Source organism: Histoplasma capsulatum, genomic scaffold, assembly GCF_000149585.1.
Source record: "Histoplasma capsulatum NAm1 scaffold_12 genomic scaffold, whole genome shotgun sequence".
Classification (NCBI taxonomy): domain Eukaryota; kingdom Fungi; phylum Ascomycota; class Eurotiomycetes; order Onygenales; family Ajellomycetaceae; genus Histoplasma; species Histoplasma mississippiense.
The window spans coordinates 300,763-315,769 of NW_001813971.1; the positions used below are offsets into that span (position 1 = coordinate 300,763).

The window sequence follows — 15,007 nt, forward strand, 5'->3', positions numbered from 1 at the left end:
GGCCGTTGTTTATAGCCAAAACAAGCCACTGAACAGGTGGCGCCCAAACCTTGTAGAAATGCCCCAGGAAGAAATTGCAGGCATGCAATGGTGAAAAACGAGGTCCATTCCTGGCTACAACAGCTGTGGTAAAGTGGTGGTTTATTCTTGGCCCTCAAGACCTCGCCTGTGTCATCCGTTGGTTCTGTTATGATATTCCGTTATCTCCTGGAATTGCTCGTTTTGCGGGTAATGAGAGCTTCTTTGAGATATATCAGAATAGCGGGTAACCGGACTACTTTCCTGGGGACCGAAAGTCGAGACTACTGAATAGTTACTTGCATGATCCCCAGGTAACTATGTCATTTAGCACTGTAGATCAACAAGCTGATCACCGAAGAAAAACTAACTGGACATGACTTCACCTAGCAGACTTACTAAATATCAAAACAACGCCAAAGATCTTGTTCATGTTCATGGTCATGTCACCCAAGAGTCTTTGTTTCCGGAGACAAACCCGGCTGACGAACTTGATTAGGTCTAGCAGACGACGCTGACAGCGGGGCAGTTTGTTAGCTGCTGGTGGCGGTTACTGATTGCTGATATTGATAACTGAACAGTCAAGGTATGCTCTGTTCCTACGTTATTTAACCAGAGATAATGCACTTCACCGGGAGTGTCAAAAGCGAACCAGTTTGATGATGCCCCACCAGCGATACTCTCGATCCTATCGTTTTTCCAATCGCTTACATTTCTATTGTCCAGTACTAAATTTAAAGCAGATCGGGTGTGAAACGATTAAGGGCAGTGTCGGTTATCGTTAATGAAACGGCGCCGTCTACAGTGTCACCCTGTGCATTGTGAAGTGGATAACAAGAGGACGAAACAAGGCGAAGAGATGGACAGAATATGGTTCAAAGTGAACATCCGGATCAAGTGTGGTTGTCAAATCTATGGAGCTAGGGACGCAGGTTTGAGAAACTAGAATGCTGACTGCAACCCATCCCAGCCGCAAAGAAGAAAGATTGGTTTCCGCCAGGTGTGGAATACACGTCTGCATATATGGCCAGGGAGATATCCTTGCATCCCATCTTCCCCGCCAGATTCAACCTCTCTCTCTCATATCCTTGTTTTAGCGAAATAAAGAGCAGCCCTACACTCTAACCAGTCCTTGTATCCAAGGTACGATACTTATCTACTCATGGAGTTATTCGGACCCTGGGGATAACTAGGGGCAATTAACTCCTAAGTGGAAAAAGAACGAACGACGTGTGCGGTGTTTCAAGCATGCAAAAGCCCATGCTGCTGGGTATCGCGAAGCCATCGTCAAATTCTTGATTTAACAGATGGCGTGAGTTTTCCCGGTCTTTCCTTGCAGCGAGTGATCATCATCCTTGTAAATCGGGGGGTTATGGGTGGCTTTGCCGACATTGGAAACGTGTTGGCGTACATGGCTGTATATTCACAGACGTTAACAAGCTACTACTTACCCTCGACACACTGATGGGAGATTGGATCGGGGGGTTTAACATACAGCTTATATTTGTCCATGGCCTTCCGATCCATCTCGCTCAGGTGTGTCAACGCAAGCTTAATATCCGCGACTAACAGGTCGCAGCGGCTTCTACTGAAATCCTCTCGAACAACAACACGCATGAGTTTCAACTGCTCGCTATGTGGCGCCATAGTGTACGCAGGTACCACCCAGCCACGTTCCCGAAGCTGATGTGCAAGCGCAAACTCATCGAACTCAAAGCCCTGCTTGGATGAAAGGCGGAAGGCAACAAGGGGCAAGCCATGCCCGCGACCATCGCTCATGAGAATGAACCCCAGTTCCTTCAGGGCAGCTCCAAGATAATCAGCGGTGCGTGTAAGGTTGATCATTATGGAGCGGTAGCCTCGTTTTCCCAAGCGGATCATTTGATAATATTGACCAATGACTTGCGAAGCACCTTTGGAGAAATTAAGGGTGAAGCTAGCTTGATCGGCGCCGAGGTAGTTGATGTTGAAAACGAGCTCCTTAGGGAGATATTCCGGAGAACGCCAGACCACCCATCCAACACCGGGGTAAACCTGGTGACTTGTCAGTATTTGGCCTACGCGCATTTTATTGCCTAATGAATGCACATACAAGGCCGTACTTGTGTCCGGAGACATTAATAGAGACAACTTTCTCAAGTCTGAAATCCCATTCCAAGTTCGGGTTTACAAAGGGAGCAACAAATCCACCGCTGGCAGCATCAACGTGAATGGGGCAATCGATGCCACGTTCGACAAGAAGATCGTTGATTGCTTGTACATCCTCATACTGGCCGGTGTAAGTAGTACCTAAAATTGCACAAATGCCAATGGTATTCTCATCCACGAGGTTTACAGCTTCCTCCGGGTCGATGACGTATCTTTCGGTCGTGCAATAGACAAATTTCTCCTCAACTTCGAAATATCTAGCTGCCTTTTCCCAGCAGACCTGAACGGCGCTGCTCATGACGATATTGGGGCGTGAGTAATCCTTTCCCTCTGCTTTTCGCTTGTTTTGCCAGCGCTTTTTCATGGCAAGTGTGCCCAGCATTATAGCCTCCGAAGAACCGATACATGATGTTCCCATCGCATGTTCTGGAGAATCCTCGCCAGGAGCATTGAACATGCGGGCGATCATATTCACACAGCGGTTCTGGATCTCTGCAGACTGCGGATATTCCTCATAATCGATGAAGTTTTTGCTGAACGATTCGGTCATGAGCTTCTCCGCCTCTTCCTCCTGTATTTTCGAGATAAAACATTAGTATCCTGGGCAAGCGAATAGTGATCACGGCGGAGCCCATCTCAGCTCTCTCGTATAACTAGTGGATCTATCCGGATTGCTTACCATGTAGGTGGTAACGAAGCTTGCCAAGCTATAAACCTCCGTAATTAGCATATAGCCCCACCGATCATTAAGGATGAAACCCCGCGATCAGGCCTCTCCACTGTGACGTAGCCAAGCCGCTGCGCACTGCACCGGCAAATCAGAAAAAATTATAACGCACTTCAACATCGGATTCCCATCCAAACTCAATTCGTCCCTGATCATTCTATACGCCACCTCCTTGGGCATCTCTTTCTCTGGCATCTCCAACGTAGGCAAGTCCTCTGCCGCGAACCGAGAGCCATAGACGCTGGAATAAAAATCATGTTCCTGAGGCTCCTCGAGCGGGATAGTTTCGATACGCTGGATTTGTCGAATCGGCAGGACCGCCGATTCCTTTCGAATTGCTGCGAGATGGACCATAGTGGCCGATAGTAGAGGTTTTGATGGCGGTAAGTAGTTACTACTTTGGCGGTAAAGGTGCGATCTTGGCGGGAAAATAGGAAGCTATTCCTCTGGAAATCAGGTACCAAAATAGTATCAGTGTTAAGCCGAGAGAAGCAACTTTAGAAGTGGGCGAGGCGGGCCAAGTAATATAAAACGCTTGGACGAAGCCCTGCAATGATGTTCTCAGACTACCGCATTGATATGAAACCGCTATGCTTTAAGTCTCCCCGTGGTTCACTGAGTCCTCAGCTTATTAACTTCCAAACCAGTGCTAGCAAGGCCGAGTGGGAGAGCCAAACTTTGACTAGATACGCCCAAAGACAATTTAACTCCGGTGACAAAGAATTGGTTCCTTAAACCGAAGGTTCTGCACCTAACGAGTCTATCACTTCAGCCTCGTTACAGTAACTGAAACAACCACCAGCCATCAGCAGCCAATCCCCCCACAAAGAAGGTGAATGATGGATGCACAGGCTATCATCAGTGGGTCTCTTAAATGCTTAGACATTGCTTGTTTTCTCTTCTGGTGAAAATCAGGCAAACCCGCAACGAAGGACTTTTTTTAAAAAAAAGAAAAAGAAAGAGATCGGGGGAGGGGTTTCATCTTCCCATAACAATCATCGAAATCCCACCTTATCACCCACATTGCTGGAAAGGAAAAATACTCAATGGCGAACCCCTCCTCTCCCCTCCCCTCCCCTCCCCTCCCCTCCCTGTCGGCTGAAAACCTGCATAATGACATGTGCATTGGAGGGATTGGAGGGGTTGGAGGGGCATATTATTTTAAATAACTAAACCGCAATCAGCATGCCCAACCACAACAACGAATATGGCATGGATTTCCGAGGAGGGATGAAGGGTGAACATGGAGACGAGAACCTAATCGGCCATGGATTGAACCCGCAGAACGGCCCATTTATGCACGTGCGGCATTTTACTTCAATAAGCAGCAGTTTGGCAGGGCGGGATAGGAAGTCCTCGCAGCATGCTTTGCTTCCAACCTTGCACGGCCCAGCCAGCTGCCGGGTTGGACGCTGAAAACACGAATGGGGGATGTGGAGCGTAGGAGTACGCCCGCGTAGTTATCTGTGTTCAGCACTAAAGATCCAGGAAGCTGCATCAGCTCTCATACGGCTGATCTGGCTAGAAAACTTGTATAGACAATCCAATCACGTGCTTCGATGTGCCCTAACTAGTTAACCTGACAACTTTGCGCTTGAATGGCAAAAGAAGCTCAACATACCCTTTAAGTTATTCGGTTAATATTTACTTATTTTACTTAAAACATGACAGGCAATCTGACACATAATAGCATTACTTGATTATGTTGTGTATTCAACTACGGTAAGATGACGCGCATGAGTCTCTGGGATATTACCTCTATCTAGGTATACCTCGACGACTCCGCTTTCCAATCCCACATGTCTCTCAATTTTTTTAGCTGCGACGGACTCACTTTTTCTGGCTTCCTGAGGCAAGCTAGCCTAGGGGAAGGAGGAATTTAAAATGAAATAAAAAGGGCAAATTAAAGATAAACAAAGAGACACCTAAATATTCCATCAAGGGAGCAAGATTATGTTTCCATCGGATAAACAATTAAGGCAGAAGTCGCAAGGAAGGGGAATTCTGAGAATGAATGAGGAAAATAAAACCCCATAACTCAACAGGGTCAATATTGATGTGTATGCACAAGGGGGGGTATTGCGGGGAAAAGAGGGGCCATTACGAATTAACGCGACTCAACCCCTCCACAAACTGTTCGTTGCCTTCGTTGCAATTAGCCGAAATATAGGTAGCATACTTTTAACTTCGATGGTTTTTGCACGTTATTAGCAGATGAAAATTCACTACCACATGTTCAAAATGTTGCCTTCTCCACATTACATCGCTCGCTGGCCGAACGAACTCATGCTGGTTCCAATAAATTAATTCGTGGTTTCGATTTCGAAAGAGTCGGCTGTAGACATAAGGAAAACCAAAACCATGGGAAAAGGGAGAACGGGAAGGAAAATCGAGAATGGAGAAAAGCATACAGCTGGTCCTGCAGCAGCACAACCGAAGGATATCGAGAGAGAATCGCTGGCGCATCGCCACGGACGTAAGCCATGTTCATTGCTTTTCGCTCCTCCATAAGCGACGTATCTTGGCCAGAAGTCTATCCTCTCTCTGGCTCCCATCCGCGGTCGCAGATCTGTTCCTCATCTCCTCCTGCCTCTTAGCTTCTTTTTCCTGCTTCTTCTCTAACTTCTGTCGCTGCCTGTTGGCCCTTTCTTCCTTCTTCAGTTGCGCCTGGTGGGTCTTTTTTTCTTTAGCTCTTTCCCTGTCGAGTTTCTTTTCCATCTTGTTCCTCTCTTTGAGTATTGCCTTTTCTTCCTTGCTTATCTGTTTCCTAAGCTCCTTCTCCTCTTTGAAAGACCCCCTTCCCTCAGGCTCCACTCCATCCTGTCGCTGCTCCTGAGCGTGCGCTCCTGGGTCTTGTTCCGCATGAGAGGTTTGAGTAACTGGTTGAGCTGTGGGAGCTGAAGAGACACCTATATCAGCAGGCTGAGCACATGGCGCTGCACCACAAGTCATAATTTGTTCTTTGCGAGGTTCTTCAGCAAATGCTCCGCCTGTAGTGACGGGTCCAGGACCAGTTTCATAAACGTGTATGCCTCGGGAGCCAGGCTCTTGCGGCATGGAGGCTCTACCTTCAGCCTGCATCGCGGTGGTTTCCTCTGCCGCGACTTCTCTGAGTGCAGCATCTCTAGCGACGGCTTCATCGAAGCCACCCGCCCGCAGCGCTTCTCTAGCGGCTACTTCTTCAGCTGCTACCTCTCGTGTGTTGGCTTGCTTGATAGCGGTCTCCCTATTAGCAGCCTCACGTGCGGCGACTTCACTGGCAACGGCTTCACTGGTGACTGCCTCCCTAGTTGCTATTTCTTCTGCCGCTTTTTGTTTCATGAGTGCTTCTCTTTCAATTGCTTCTCTGGTGTCAATTTCTGCGGACTGTATCGACGCGATTGCAGCTTCACGAGCAGCAGTTTCTCTTGCCATTGCTTGCCAGGTTTCCTCCTCCAGCATAGATATTTCCGCAGATGCTGATTCCCTCGCCACGTTTTCATTAGCATATGCCTCCCGTATCGCATCTTCCATGGCTGAGACCTCTCCCTGGGCAGTCTCTCTGGCAATGTTTTCTTTAGTAGCAGCTTCTCTACTAACTGCTTCCCTCGCAGCAACTTCCTCGGCTGCCTTTCTTCTAGCCGCTGCCTCTTCCACAACTGCGCGGCGTGTTGCTTCTTCGCGGGCTGCAATTTCCTCAGGTTCATGTTCGGAAGTAGTCACATGGGTAAGTCGGGGAGATTGAACAGTAGGGTCCTCTTGGCGCAGCCATTGGCCATCGTTGCTGAGTCCCTCATTTTGCTTCTCTTGCATGGGAGTTTCTAGGGCCTTCCCTGGGCCGCCACTAACGGGTTTGTCATATCCCTTCTCATCCATGGGAGCGTCGGGGCCAGAAGGGTTTTCATACTCTCCCTCATATTCGCGCCTATCTGGTTCTTGCATCGTTCCAGAATAGCCTTCGGGCCTAAATCCAGATTCCTCAATTAGTGCAGTGTCTGCAGCGGCAGGCTCAGTTTGAGCAGCACGCTGTGGTGCGCTTTTTTGTTCTGTGGAAGGTGTGGGGTCAGGGCTTTCAAAACTACCCAGCGTGCTGGAATCCCTCCGTGGTACTCCAGCCAGCGGGTCGTGCGCAAGAGGGCGGCACTCTCTGGCTTTTCCCCAAGCAGACATGGGCGGAGGCTCTTTAGATTTATGCAAACGATGTATAGCTTCGCCAGCTTTGATATAGTTTGGACGTTAGCGACGCGTGAATTGGATGGAAATCAGAGGGTATTTGCACGGTAGTGATAAGTATCGAAGGATGCAATAATGCTTACATCTCATGACTTCTACAGGCTCATTTGGTCTGCGGTGAAAGTAGGCAGTTGCTGCCGCAAAAGCTGCTGCTTCTCCGACTTTACGTTGCGCTGATTGCTGCTTTTGCCCAGAGGAGACATCACCAGAGCGCATCGACACTGGGAATCTGCCCTGGTTTCTTTGGTTGTCATCGCGCATTGGAACATTTTGTTCTCTAGTGCTTGCTGTCGCAGTCGAACCAGTTGGTCGTCCATTGGCGGACTCTTTGTTCTTTTGTTGTGACAATTCCAGTCCCGCAACACCAGAATCAATGCGACGGTGGCGCAGTTCAGGAGATGATGAACGGCTTGAGAAAGCCGCCTCTTCATCGGGATAGCGAGGTTGAACTTTTTCTGATTCCCAATCTGATCGCAGATCAGCCAAGTGAGATCCTTGTCCGGCTAGGACTGCATTCGATTTCCTTGTCGATCGCTCTCGCTCGATGGAAGATTCAGATTTCTTGGGCTCCCTCGGCTCACGATGACTTTCTGATCATCAGCAGGTGGCATCCAAAGATGGAAAATCCGAAGAGCTCACACAAGTGACTTCATCCGGTGCATGTTGTGCAAATAAAGGATCGGGATTTATGGAGTTTAAATCGAATGCATGAAACCATGCTCAAGCATCCCAATAAGTGACTACCTCCGCTGAAGCAAGTAGCGGCAGTGCAGCAGAAAGGGCGGGAAACAGATGAATTGAGGATTTTAACAGTAACAGATACAAGTACGGTACCTGATAAGAGAGGACATCAAAAAATTCCCCACTGGTATGATTGATTCGGATACGGTCAATGAGAAACAAAATCTGTTGCAAGAGGGATATCCAATTGGTTTATGACCGGACAGGTCAAGAGAAGGGAGGGGGGAGATGGCATGGGCATAAGGTGCAGTGAACAGAATGAGGTCATCCACGTCATATTTACGTTGACGCCTTTGTTGTGAAGCCAGAAGCCTATGCGATAGGGTTTCCATGGTTCTGGCCTCCCTCCGATACTTTTAGGAAACCTAAAAGCATTAAGCAGTATATCTGAGTCCTGTTCAACATTACTGCGTAGTTCATATGGCAATCGAATGTAGCAGGCGGGAATCCGCCTACTGCTCGTTTCCTCGCCACCCGTGTTCAAAGGGCAGCTTCTTTTAGAATCATAGCTGCTAGCATAGGTGGTCCATCTTTTACCGCCTGGATAGTCCGAGATATCACACAAACCCCAAACATATCATATCAGAGTACAAAATAAACCTTGAGACGCTCACGTCGGACGATTTGAAACACGCCAAAGACAAGAGATCCATGCCAAGACAAAATAGCCGATATAGACGCGCGGGAATCTGGAGATTTCCCGAAGAGGAATAGTTTGCTAGTGGCGGGCTAGTTGAGCCAATGAGGAGCTAGATGCTGGCAGTATCCAACTCTCCAAGCTGGGAATCCCGCGTCGAAAAAAAGAAAAGGAAAGCAAAGAAAAGACGGACAGAGAAAACAAAAACCTGAACTCCAGTCGAATACGTTCCTGGTATATATAGCTCTCTATCATCCGATTGACAAAAAATTTGTTCTCAAGATGATCTGTCGATGCCCCGGAAATTCGCAAAATTCTCCACATTGTTCTGCGGCGAAAGCTGGCAAGGTTCACGGTTATGCCGGATGCACCAGTGTCAGACGAGCGATGTTGGCCGCCACGCGGAGGGGAGCTGCATGTTACGAAGCACGGAATAACTCCAAGAAAAAGAAAAGAAAACGCAACCGAATGAGCTTGGAATATTCTCCCGCTAGCACAAAATAAACGATTGGCTCTGTTTTCAATCGTCCATTGCCTGGGCCTACCTCGGTTCACAAGCCGCGGTTGGATATGGTTCAAATCAAGGGGTGAGAGTTGGACAAGGTTTTGAAAAAAGGTTTACTGAGTAGACCTAGCTCATAAGCACCAGACACTGGCCGCATCATTCCTGCGGCCAAAGGTTTGGCTCGCGTGACGAGGAGGAGGGTAAAAGAGCCTGAGATCCATTTGGAAAAAAGAATAGAAAAAAAGCAAAAGGAGAAAAAGAAAAAGGAAAAAAACAACCCTTCCTTATAAAAGGCGGGAATACCTACTCCGTACTGGGAAAAGTTGCACAGCAGATTGTCAGCTGAAAATCATTCCCGTGGTTTTCAAACATCGTATTAGACTGCAAGGCTTTAGTTATCTCTCTGTTCCTCTTTCCCAAGCCCTAACCCCAGTCGAATACCTCCTGTTTGAATAGTGTGGGTGTGCTTTAAATGGATGGTTCCATTCAGTATCATTTTTCACAGCCAAATGTTCAGCCGTCGCCAGCGAATTCCTCTGCCCTGGTCGAATGTCGGTTAAAACCTTGAATCATTTGCGCAAGCCAAACCAACCGATCTACGCCATGGTGTCCACGGTTGGAGGCAGTTGATGTCCACTAGTTACATTATGTGGGTCTTCCGACCGTCGAGAATCGCAGCAAATGCACAAGCGCATAAATAACCATGGGGGCCTGTTTATTTCCGTCTCTGTCCGTCTCACGTCTGAATGGCAGCCTCCTAAATATTGCTTGAACCAATAAGAATAATGAATAAATAATATTAATGGTATTAAGACCTCCTTCTCGCCATCGTGGTGATCTGGTATCTATTATGATTTTCCATTCATTCCCCGTTGAAATTTTTGGAAATGGAAACCGAAAATTTCAACATTGCCGAGATCAATATATGAACCGTTCGCTTCCCATCGCCCGTTGCCCAGCTTCCGAACCAAAGCTTCAAGCTTCTTTCTCCGTTGCGTCTCGGCCGCGGGTCAGAGTTGGCGGATCCAAGGAACCGAACAAATCTGAACTCGACTCTACCATTTCTATCATTAACGTCCCCATACTCCGTATTTTGGTCATAAAAACCTTCTCCTTCTTCTCCAGCAGGCCAAAAGGTACGCTTTCCGTCTTGAAGCCATGATCAGTGCTTCTCGACAGATAGCTTCTATCTTTGACGCTCCTCTCACCTCCCAAATACCAAACCGTTCTGTTGTGCCTCCTTCTGTGACCTCAAACCTCAATCAAGGAACAATTCCCCGGGGTCGAACATTCGGACATTCGCCAACATGTCCATAAAGCCCCTCCGCGAGAAGATCAAGCGAGTTTTCTCCCGCTCCGGTTCCCTCCCCACCTCCTCTCCGCCCCAAACATCCAAAAACTCAAAGAACCAGAAATCTAGCCATCCCAAGAGCGGCTACTGGTCCAGGCAGGCCCACGGTCATCACAAAAAGGGTGGAATCAAACCAAGCAAGCCGAAAATCGAGCTATACAAGGCACACGAGATACCACGGTCGAAATACCGGGGCCCATTCGATGAAGCACATATCAAGCGGCTGGCCGCATATTCGATATCAGGAGCAATGTTGAGCGCGGATCGGCCGCGGTCGATGCTTTCAGAGCTCTCGCCGTTGGGCACGAGGGCACCACCATCACGGAGAGGGAGTGTGACGAGTGAAGGCGGAATTGTGCAGTACATCGATGGCGGAGTCGGTGCAACGAATCAGTCGTATCATCTAATGCCATCGGACGGTGCATCAGATGCAAGAATGGTTTCATCCTCCCTGTTTGCTTCACCGCCAACTACGACTGCCATTTCGGAACAACAGGGCGATCTCGGTGGTGGTCCAAATAGTAGTCACAGCACCGGCCTGCGAACACCACACCCAGTGGACGTAAACATGAGTTCCTCCACTCTTCTCACCCTGCAAACTCAAGACACGCTCCCGACACAGGCGGAGACAGTCCTAACAATCCCCACCATCAAACCCAATCAGGTTTCGGAGGCAGAAAAGGAAACTGTGTCACCATCCTCCATGTCGCAGCCCGTCTCACCGGCGGGACTCTCGAGTGCGTTGAAGGCGATAGAGCTAAGATAATGAATTATGATGTTTTGATTGGATTATTTTACTACGCAGACTACTGCGATGTAATGAGTTTGTTCTTTGTCATTGTCTGCTGGTTGGGATGACGGGTTACCGGGCGCTTGGGTTTTCGGCCGGATCTGATCATATATATTGGCAATGTGCGGTGGCGCAAACTGCTCGACAGCGAGTTACCATTTATCCGCAGCATATGTGGCGGCTCGTTGCTTTTTTTTTTTGTTTTGTTTTGTTTTTTTTTTTTTTTTTTTTTTTTTTTTTGTTTTCTCCCTCTCACTTTTCTTCTTTTCCCCTTCCCCATTGCCTTTGTTCTCCCTGTTATCCTTTTCTCTGCGGGCACCTATACCAACACACCGACTGAAAATTTCCAATAAATGCTTTGCTCATAGGTCTGAAATGTTTCGCACGAATAGAGCCGGCAAATTTGGCTTTTCGAAACTTTTAAAAAACAAATATGCTATGGTAGTTTAACTACATATACAAGGGCACTACAATTTTATGTAACAAATAGATGGATAGATAAACGTATAGACAATTGCATTCATGGCAACATACGTCGGCTAGACTTCCATTTTATGGTCGGCGGAATATATATATACTTCAGTCCCGTCCTTTGAATTATGTAGTCATTTTCACTGGTTACTAGTTCTAAACCGCCCCTCCCTCGGTCAAGCGATACATGCACTTGAAGGTTAGTGAGATCCGTAACTGCGTTGGGATGGACGCCGAATGATTGCGTAGTATGGTAAATCACGAACAACATGGAGTTGGTTCTAACACGACCTCTGGATGAAAGCTTTTTACTCACAGCCGTTTCAAGCCATTCGCGAAAGATTTCATGCGGTTTAGCCAATTTGGCAATACTACGAAGGTGATGCATGCGCCGATGCTTTACAAAGAAAAAAAAAAAAAAAAAAAAAAAAAAAAAAACCATAGAATCGTCGAGAAAGGTTCATGATTCTCAACTAGCATGCCATCTCATGAACAATGACATATATAAAAAACGTTACGGTCGTCCATGGTGTTCCATCAGGATATCAAATATCGGCCAAAACACAAATAGGATAGCAAAGGAATGCAAAAACAAATTGCACGGAGAGAATTGCATAGAGAGATCCCGCGCTCCCCTTTCACTCCTCGTGCGTAACCGCCATATCCAAAACCTCCACCCTGCCCTTGCCCTTCGTCTCGCCTCCCACGAACTCACTCAGCCCCTTAAACGCGCCGGGCTCTGCAAATCCAATAACTTCCCATTCCTCCACATTCAGCACATCTTGCACCTCGACCTGCTCGAAGTAGCTTAGGATGCGATCTTTGACAGTTCCAGATGCCTTTGGCGCCACAGTCTCATGCATCCCGTCGTCGTCGTCGTCGTCGTCGTCGTCGCCTTGAGCATGAGAATTGGAACGGGAACGAGACTTTTTGCCCTTCTTATGTCCACCTTTCGTCGGGGACGAACTGTGGTTCCCACCACCGCCACCAGAGCCAGGCGAAGATTTCACCGCCTGTTTAAGAATCGACGTGGGGCATGTGATCCGCAGACGCATCCGGGCACGCATGACGGGGATCGGTTGCCAGGCGATCAGCGCCCTCATAGCATCCAGAGCCTGCGTCTTGGCGGATTTTTTCGTTACAACGCCCGTCCACATCGGCTTTTTGGATGCCGTATCGTCTTCCTGCGCAGCAGCAGCAGCAGCCGCAGCGGACTCCTCGGCGGCAGGCACCGCAGCATCAGGTGTATCAACGGTCTCGGCAGCTTTGCCCTTTGCTGCTGCAGTGGCGGCAGCGCCTTGCTGCCCGCTCGCGGCACTTAACTGATCGAGCGCCTTCGAAATCATGCCGGTGGTGTAAACCCGCTTCGACACAGGGTCGACCAGCCTCGCACTGACGATCTCGATGACCTCCTTTTCAATCCGCTCAAGGATATCTCTCCGCTCACGCTCGCCAACCTGTACCTCGCCCTTGCGCAGAATTTCCTGGATTATTTCATCGCTGGACACCTTGGGGCCGAACGCCTTGGCTAGCTCTGCAGCGGGGGCTGTCTGGGCCTTGGAGACGGAGAGGAAGATTGTGGGGATCTGAAGGACGTTGTCCAGGTCTGTTTCAGAGCCCGAGCGGTATTCGAGGAGCTTGTTCTTGTAGCAAGCTAGCTCGAAGCGTTTCTTGCCTGGGGACAGTTTGTGGTTAGATTTAAAGGAAAGAAGAAGAAGAAGAAGAAGAAGAAGAAGAAGAAGAAAATGATTAGGGGAAACCTTTCTTCAACCGGACGATAGAGACATTCGTAAATTTAATCTGGTTTGAGGGCTGGTTTATGCCTACAGGCATTTTGAACGCGGGGAGGGGTAGTTCACGAGTCGTACGTTGTTTCGAGAGGGCGGGCCCTGTTTGAACGCTGAAGTATTGATGTAGGGGATTCTATACAGGGCGGCGGCAACGAGTATAATGACTGGAGTGGTATCTATCGAGTCGATAAAAGAAAATAGTTCACATGAAATCGAATACTGGCTTCAATATCCAACATATTATTGAATTGAGGGGGGGAACGTAATGCAAACAGAACAAACACGAACTTGCTCGCGCTCAATCTATCGCCAATGCAGAGAACATTATAATAGCCAGTGTTCAAAATATCAGATCTCGGTGACCCTGTTTAGATTTGAAGGATTCAGCGGCAGATTTTATCAGATGCTCAGTAACAGGATTCGAATAGATTTTACGTCGAATGAACGTTATTGGACTTGGACATCGCCCAGAACAGGGTGTCTCTCAATGAGTGAAAAAAGAACTACCACCCATAACGGTAATACCTTCATCTACTCGGGATGTTCATTTCATTCCATTCTGTGAATCTTTTGAAAGTCATTCCTGTGAGAATTGCCTCAGTTCACCTCCACAGCACGGATAAATCGACAAACCATTCGGCATCCTTTTCATGAGCACTGAGCCATTGGCGGGACACAGCACGGGGTTGAATGGGCCGTGTGGAAGGTTACGAGTTATGGGTGATGGTCGCAATGTGTAACTACATAGGACAGAGGTTTCTACATCCTATGCAGATGGGTGCTATGGATCTCCATGTTGGAACCTGTCAAGTCAATATTGTCAAGCATTACTGTAGGGTGGTGTTTATTCCAATGGCTTTCTTTCAAAACAGCCCTGCCCAACATTTATTTCGTGATTGAAACACGCAAGGATTCTTCTCTCCAGCGAGGCAATTTGGCAGGTGTTCTTAGAGTTGTATCATCATTTGTCATTGAAACTAGGTGACGTATAACGCTACCACTCAGGGATGAAGGTAAATAAAACATCAAAATCCTGCCAACTTGGGATATAGTACTCCGTACCATCTCCGCTATGCCTCTCCGATTGGACTGAGAAAAAAATGGGTGCTGCAGATTCTGGGCTATGCCCGACATGTATGGGTGTCGATTCCATAGCGCTCTCTGCTGTGCTCTGCTCTGCTATAAGTTACTGGTCCCTGTGAAGGTCCATGAGAAAATGGTCCCGGAACTTGTTGCCGCTTGACCTGCCAGAAGCCACACAAGCCGCTTCATCCGCCTGAAGCTATAAATAGTGCGTGGGGAAAAGGTTGTCGCTGTCGCAGACTTTGTGGATTGCCCAATCGGAGCCGGTGACAGGTCGGCAGCTTCCAGTCAGGTGACGCAATCCGGGCCTTCCCCTAGCTGGTTGCCTCTCGTTACATCGACAATCCCCAGTCCCCAGTCCCCAACCCTCCTCCCATCTCCAACATCAACCTCATCCCGCTCATCCCGCTCAGACTTGAGCTTCATCCTGTTATTTCATCTATACCTCACGCCTGAAGCAGCTCCATTCTCTTGGCAACCTTCTTCCAGGTATGTATGCCATTCAAGCCAGGTCGTTACTTACTTTTCCTTGTC

General features: G+C 48.2%; 4 protein-coding genes across 4 annotated transcripts; 1 reads left to right on the forward strand and 3 right to left on the reverse strand.

The window, feature by feature from the left end:
- Nucleotides 1–1,318: 1,318 nt before the first annotated feature.
- Nucleotides 1,319–3,247, reverse strand: HCAG_08662 (glutamate decarboxylase; the record flags this gene model as incomplete). Its single annotated transcript, XM_001536291.1, has 5 exons — nucleotides 1,319–1,433; nucleotides 1,514–2,052; nucleotides 2,111–2,737; nucleotides 2,846–2,873; nucleotides 3,006–3,247. The coding sequence occupies 5 exons, from the start codon at nucleotides 3,245–3,247 to the stop codon at nucleotides 1,319–1,321; spliced, it is 1,551 nt and encodes a 516-aa protein (XP_001536341.1).
- A 2,133-nt stretch (nucleotides 3,248–5,380) lies between these two features.
- HCAG_08663 (predicted protein) lies at nucleotides 5,381–7,767 on the reverse strand (the record flags this gene model as incomplete). Its single annotated transcript, XM_001536292.1, has 3 exons — nucleotides 5,381–7,089; nucleotides 7,189–7,691; nucleotides 7,745–7,767. The coding sequence occupies 3 exons, from the start codon at nucleotides 7,765–7,767 to the stop codon at nucleotides 5,381–5,383; spliced, it is 2,235 nt and encodes a 744-aa protein (XP_001536342.1).
- Nucleotides 7,768–10,295: 2,528 nt separating this feature from the next.
- HCAG_08664 (predicted protein) lies at nucleotides 10,296–11,234 on the forward strand (the record flags this gene model as incomplete). The annotated part of the gene is made up of 2 exons (XM_001536293.1): nucleotides 10,296–11,076; nucleotides 11,164–11,234. The coding sequence occupies 2 exons, from the start codon at nucleotides 10,296–10,298 to the stop codon at nucleotides 11,232–11,234; spliced, it is 852 nt and encodes a 283-aa protein (XP_001536343.1).
- Nucleotides 11,235–12,238: 1,004 nt separating this feature from the next.
- HCAG_08665 (conserved hypothetical protein) lies at nucleotides 12,239–13,433 on the reverse strand (the record flags this gene model as incomplete). Its single annotated transcript, XM_001536294.1, has 2 exons — nucleotides 12,239–13,275; nucleotides 13,361–13,433. 2 exons carry the CDS (start codon nucleotides 13,431–13,433, stop codon nucleotides 12,239–12,241), a joined length of 1,110 nt encoding a protein of 369 aa, XP_001536344.1.
- Nucleotides 13,434–15,007: the final 1,574 nt, after the last annotated feature.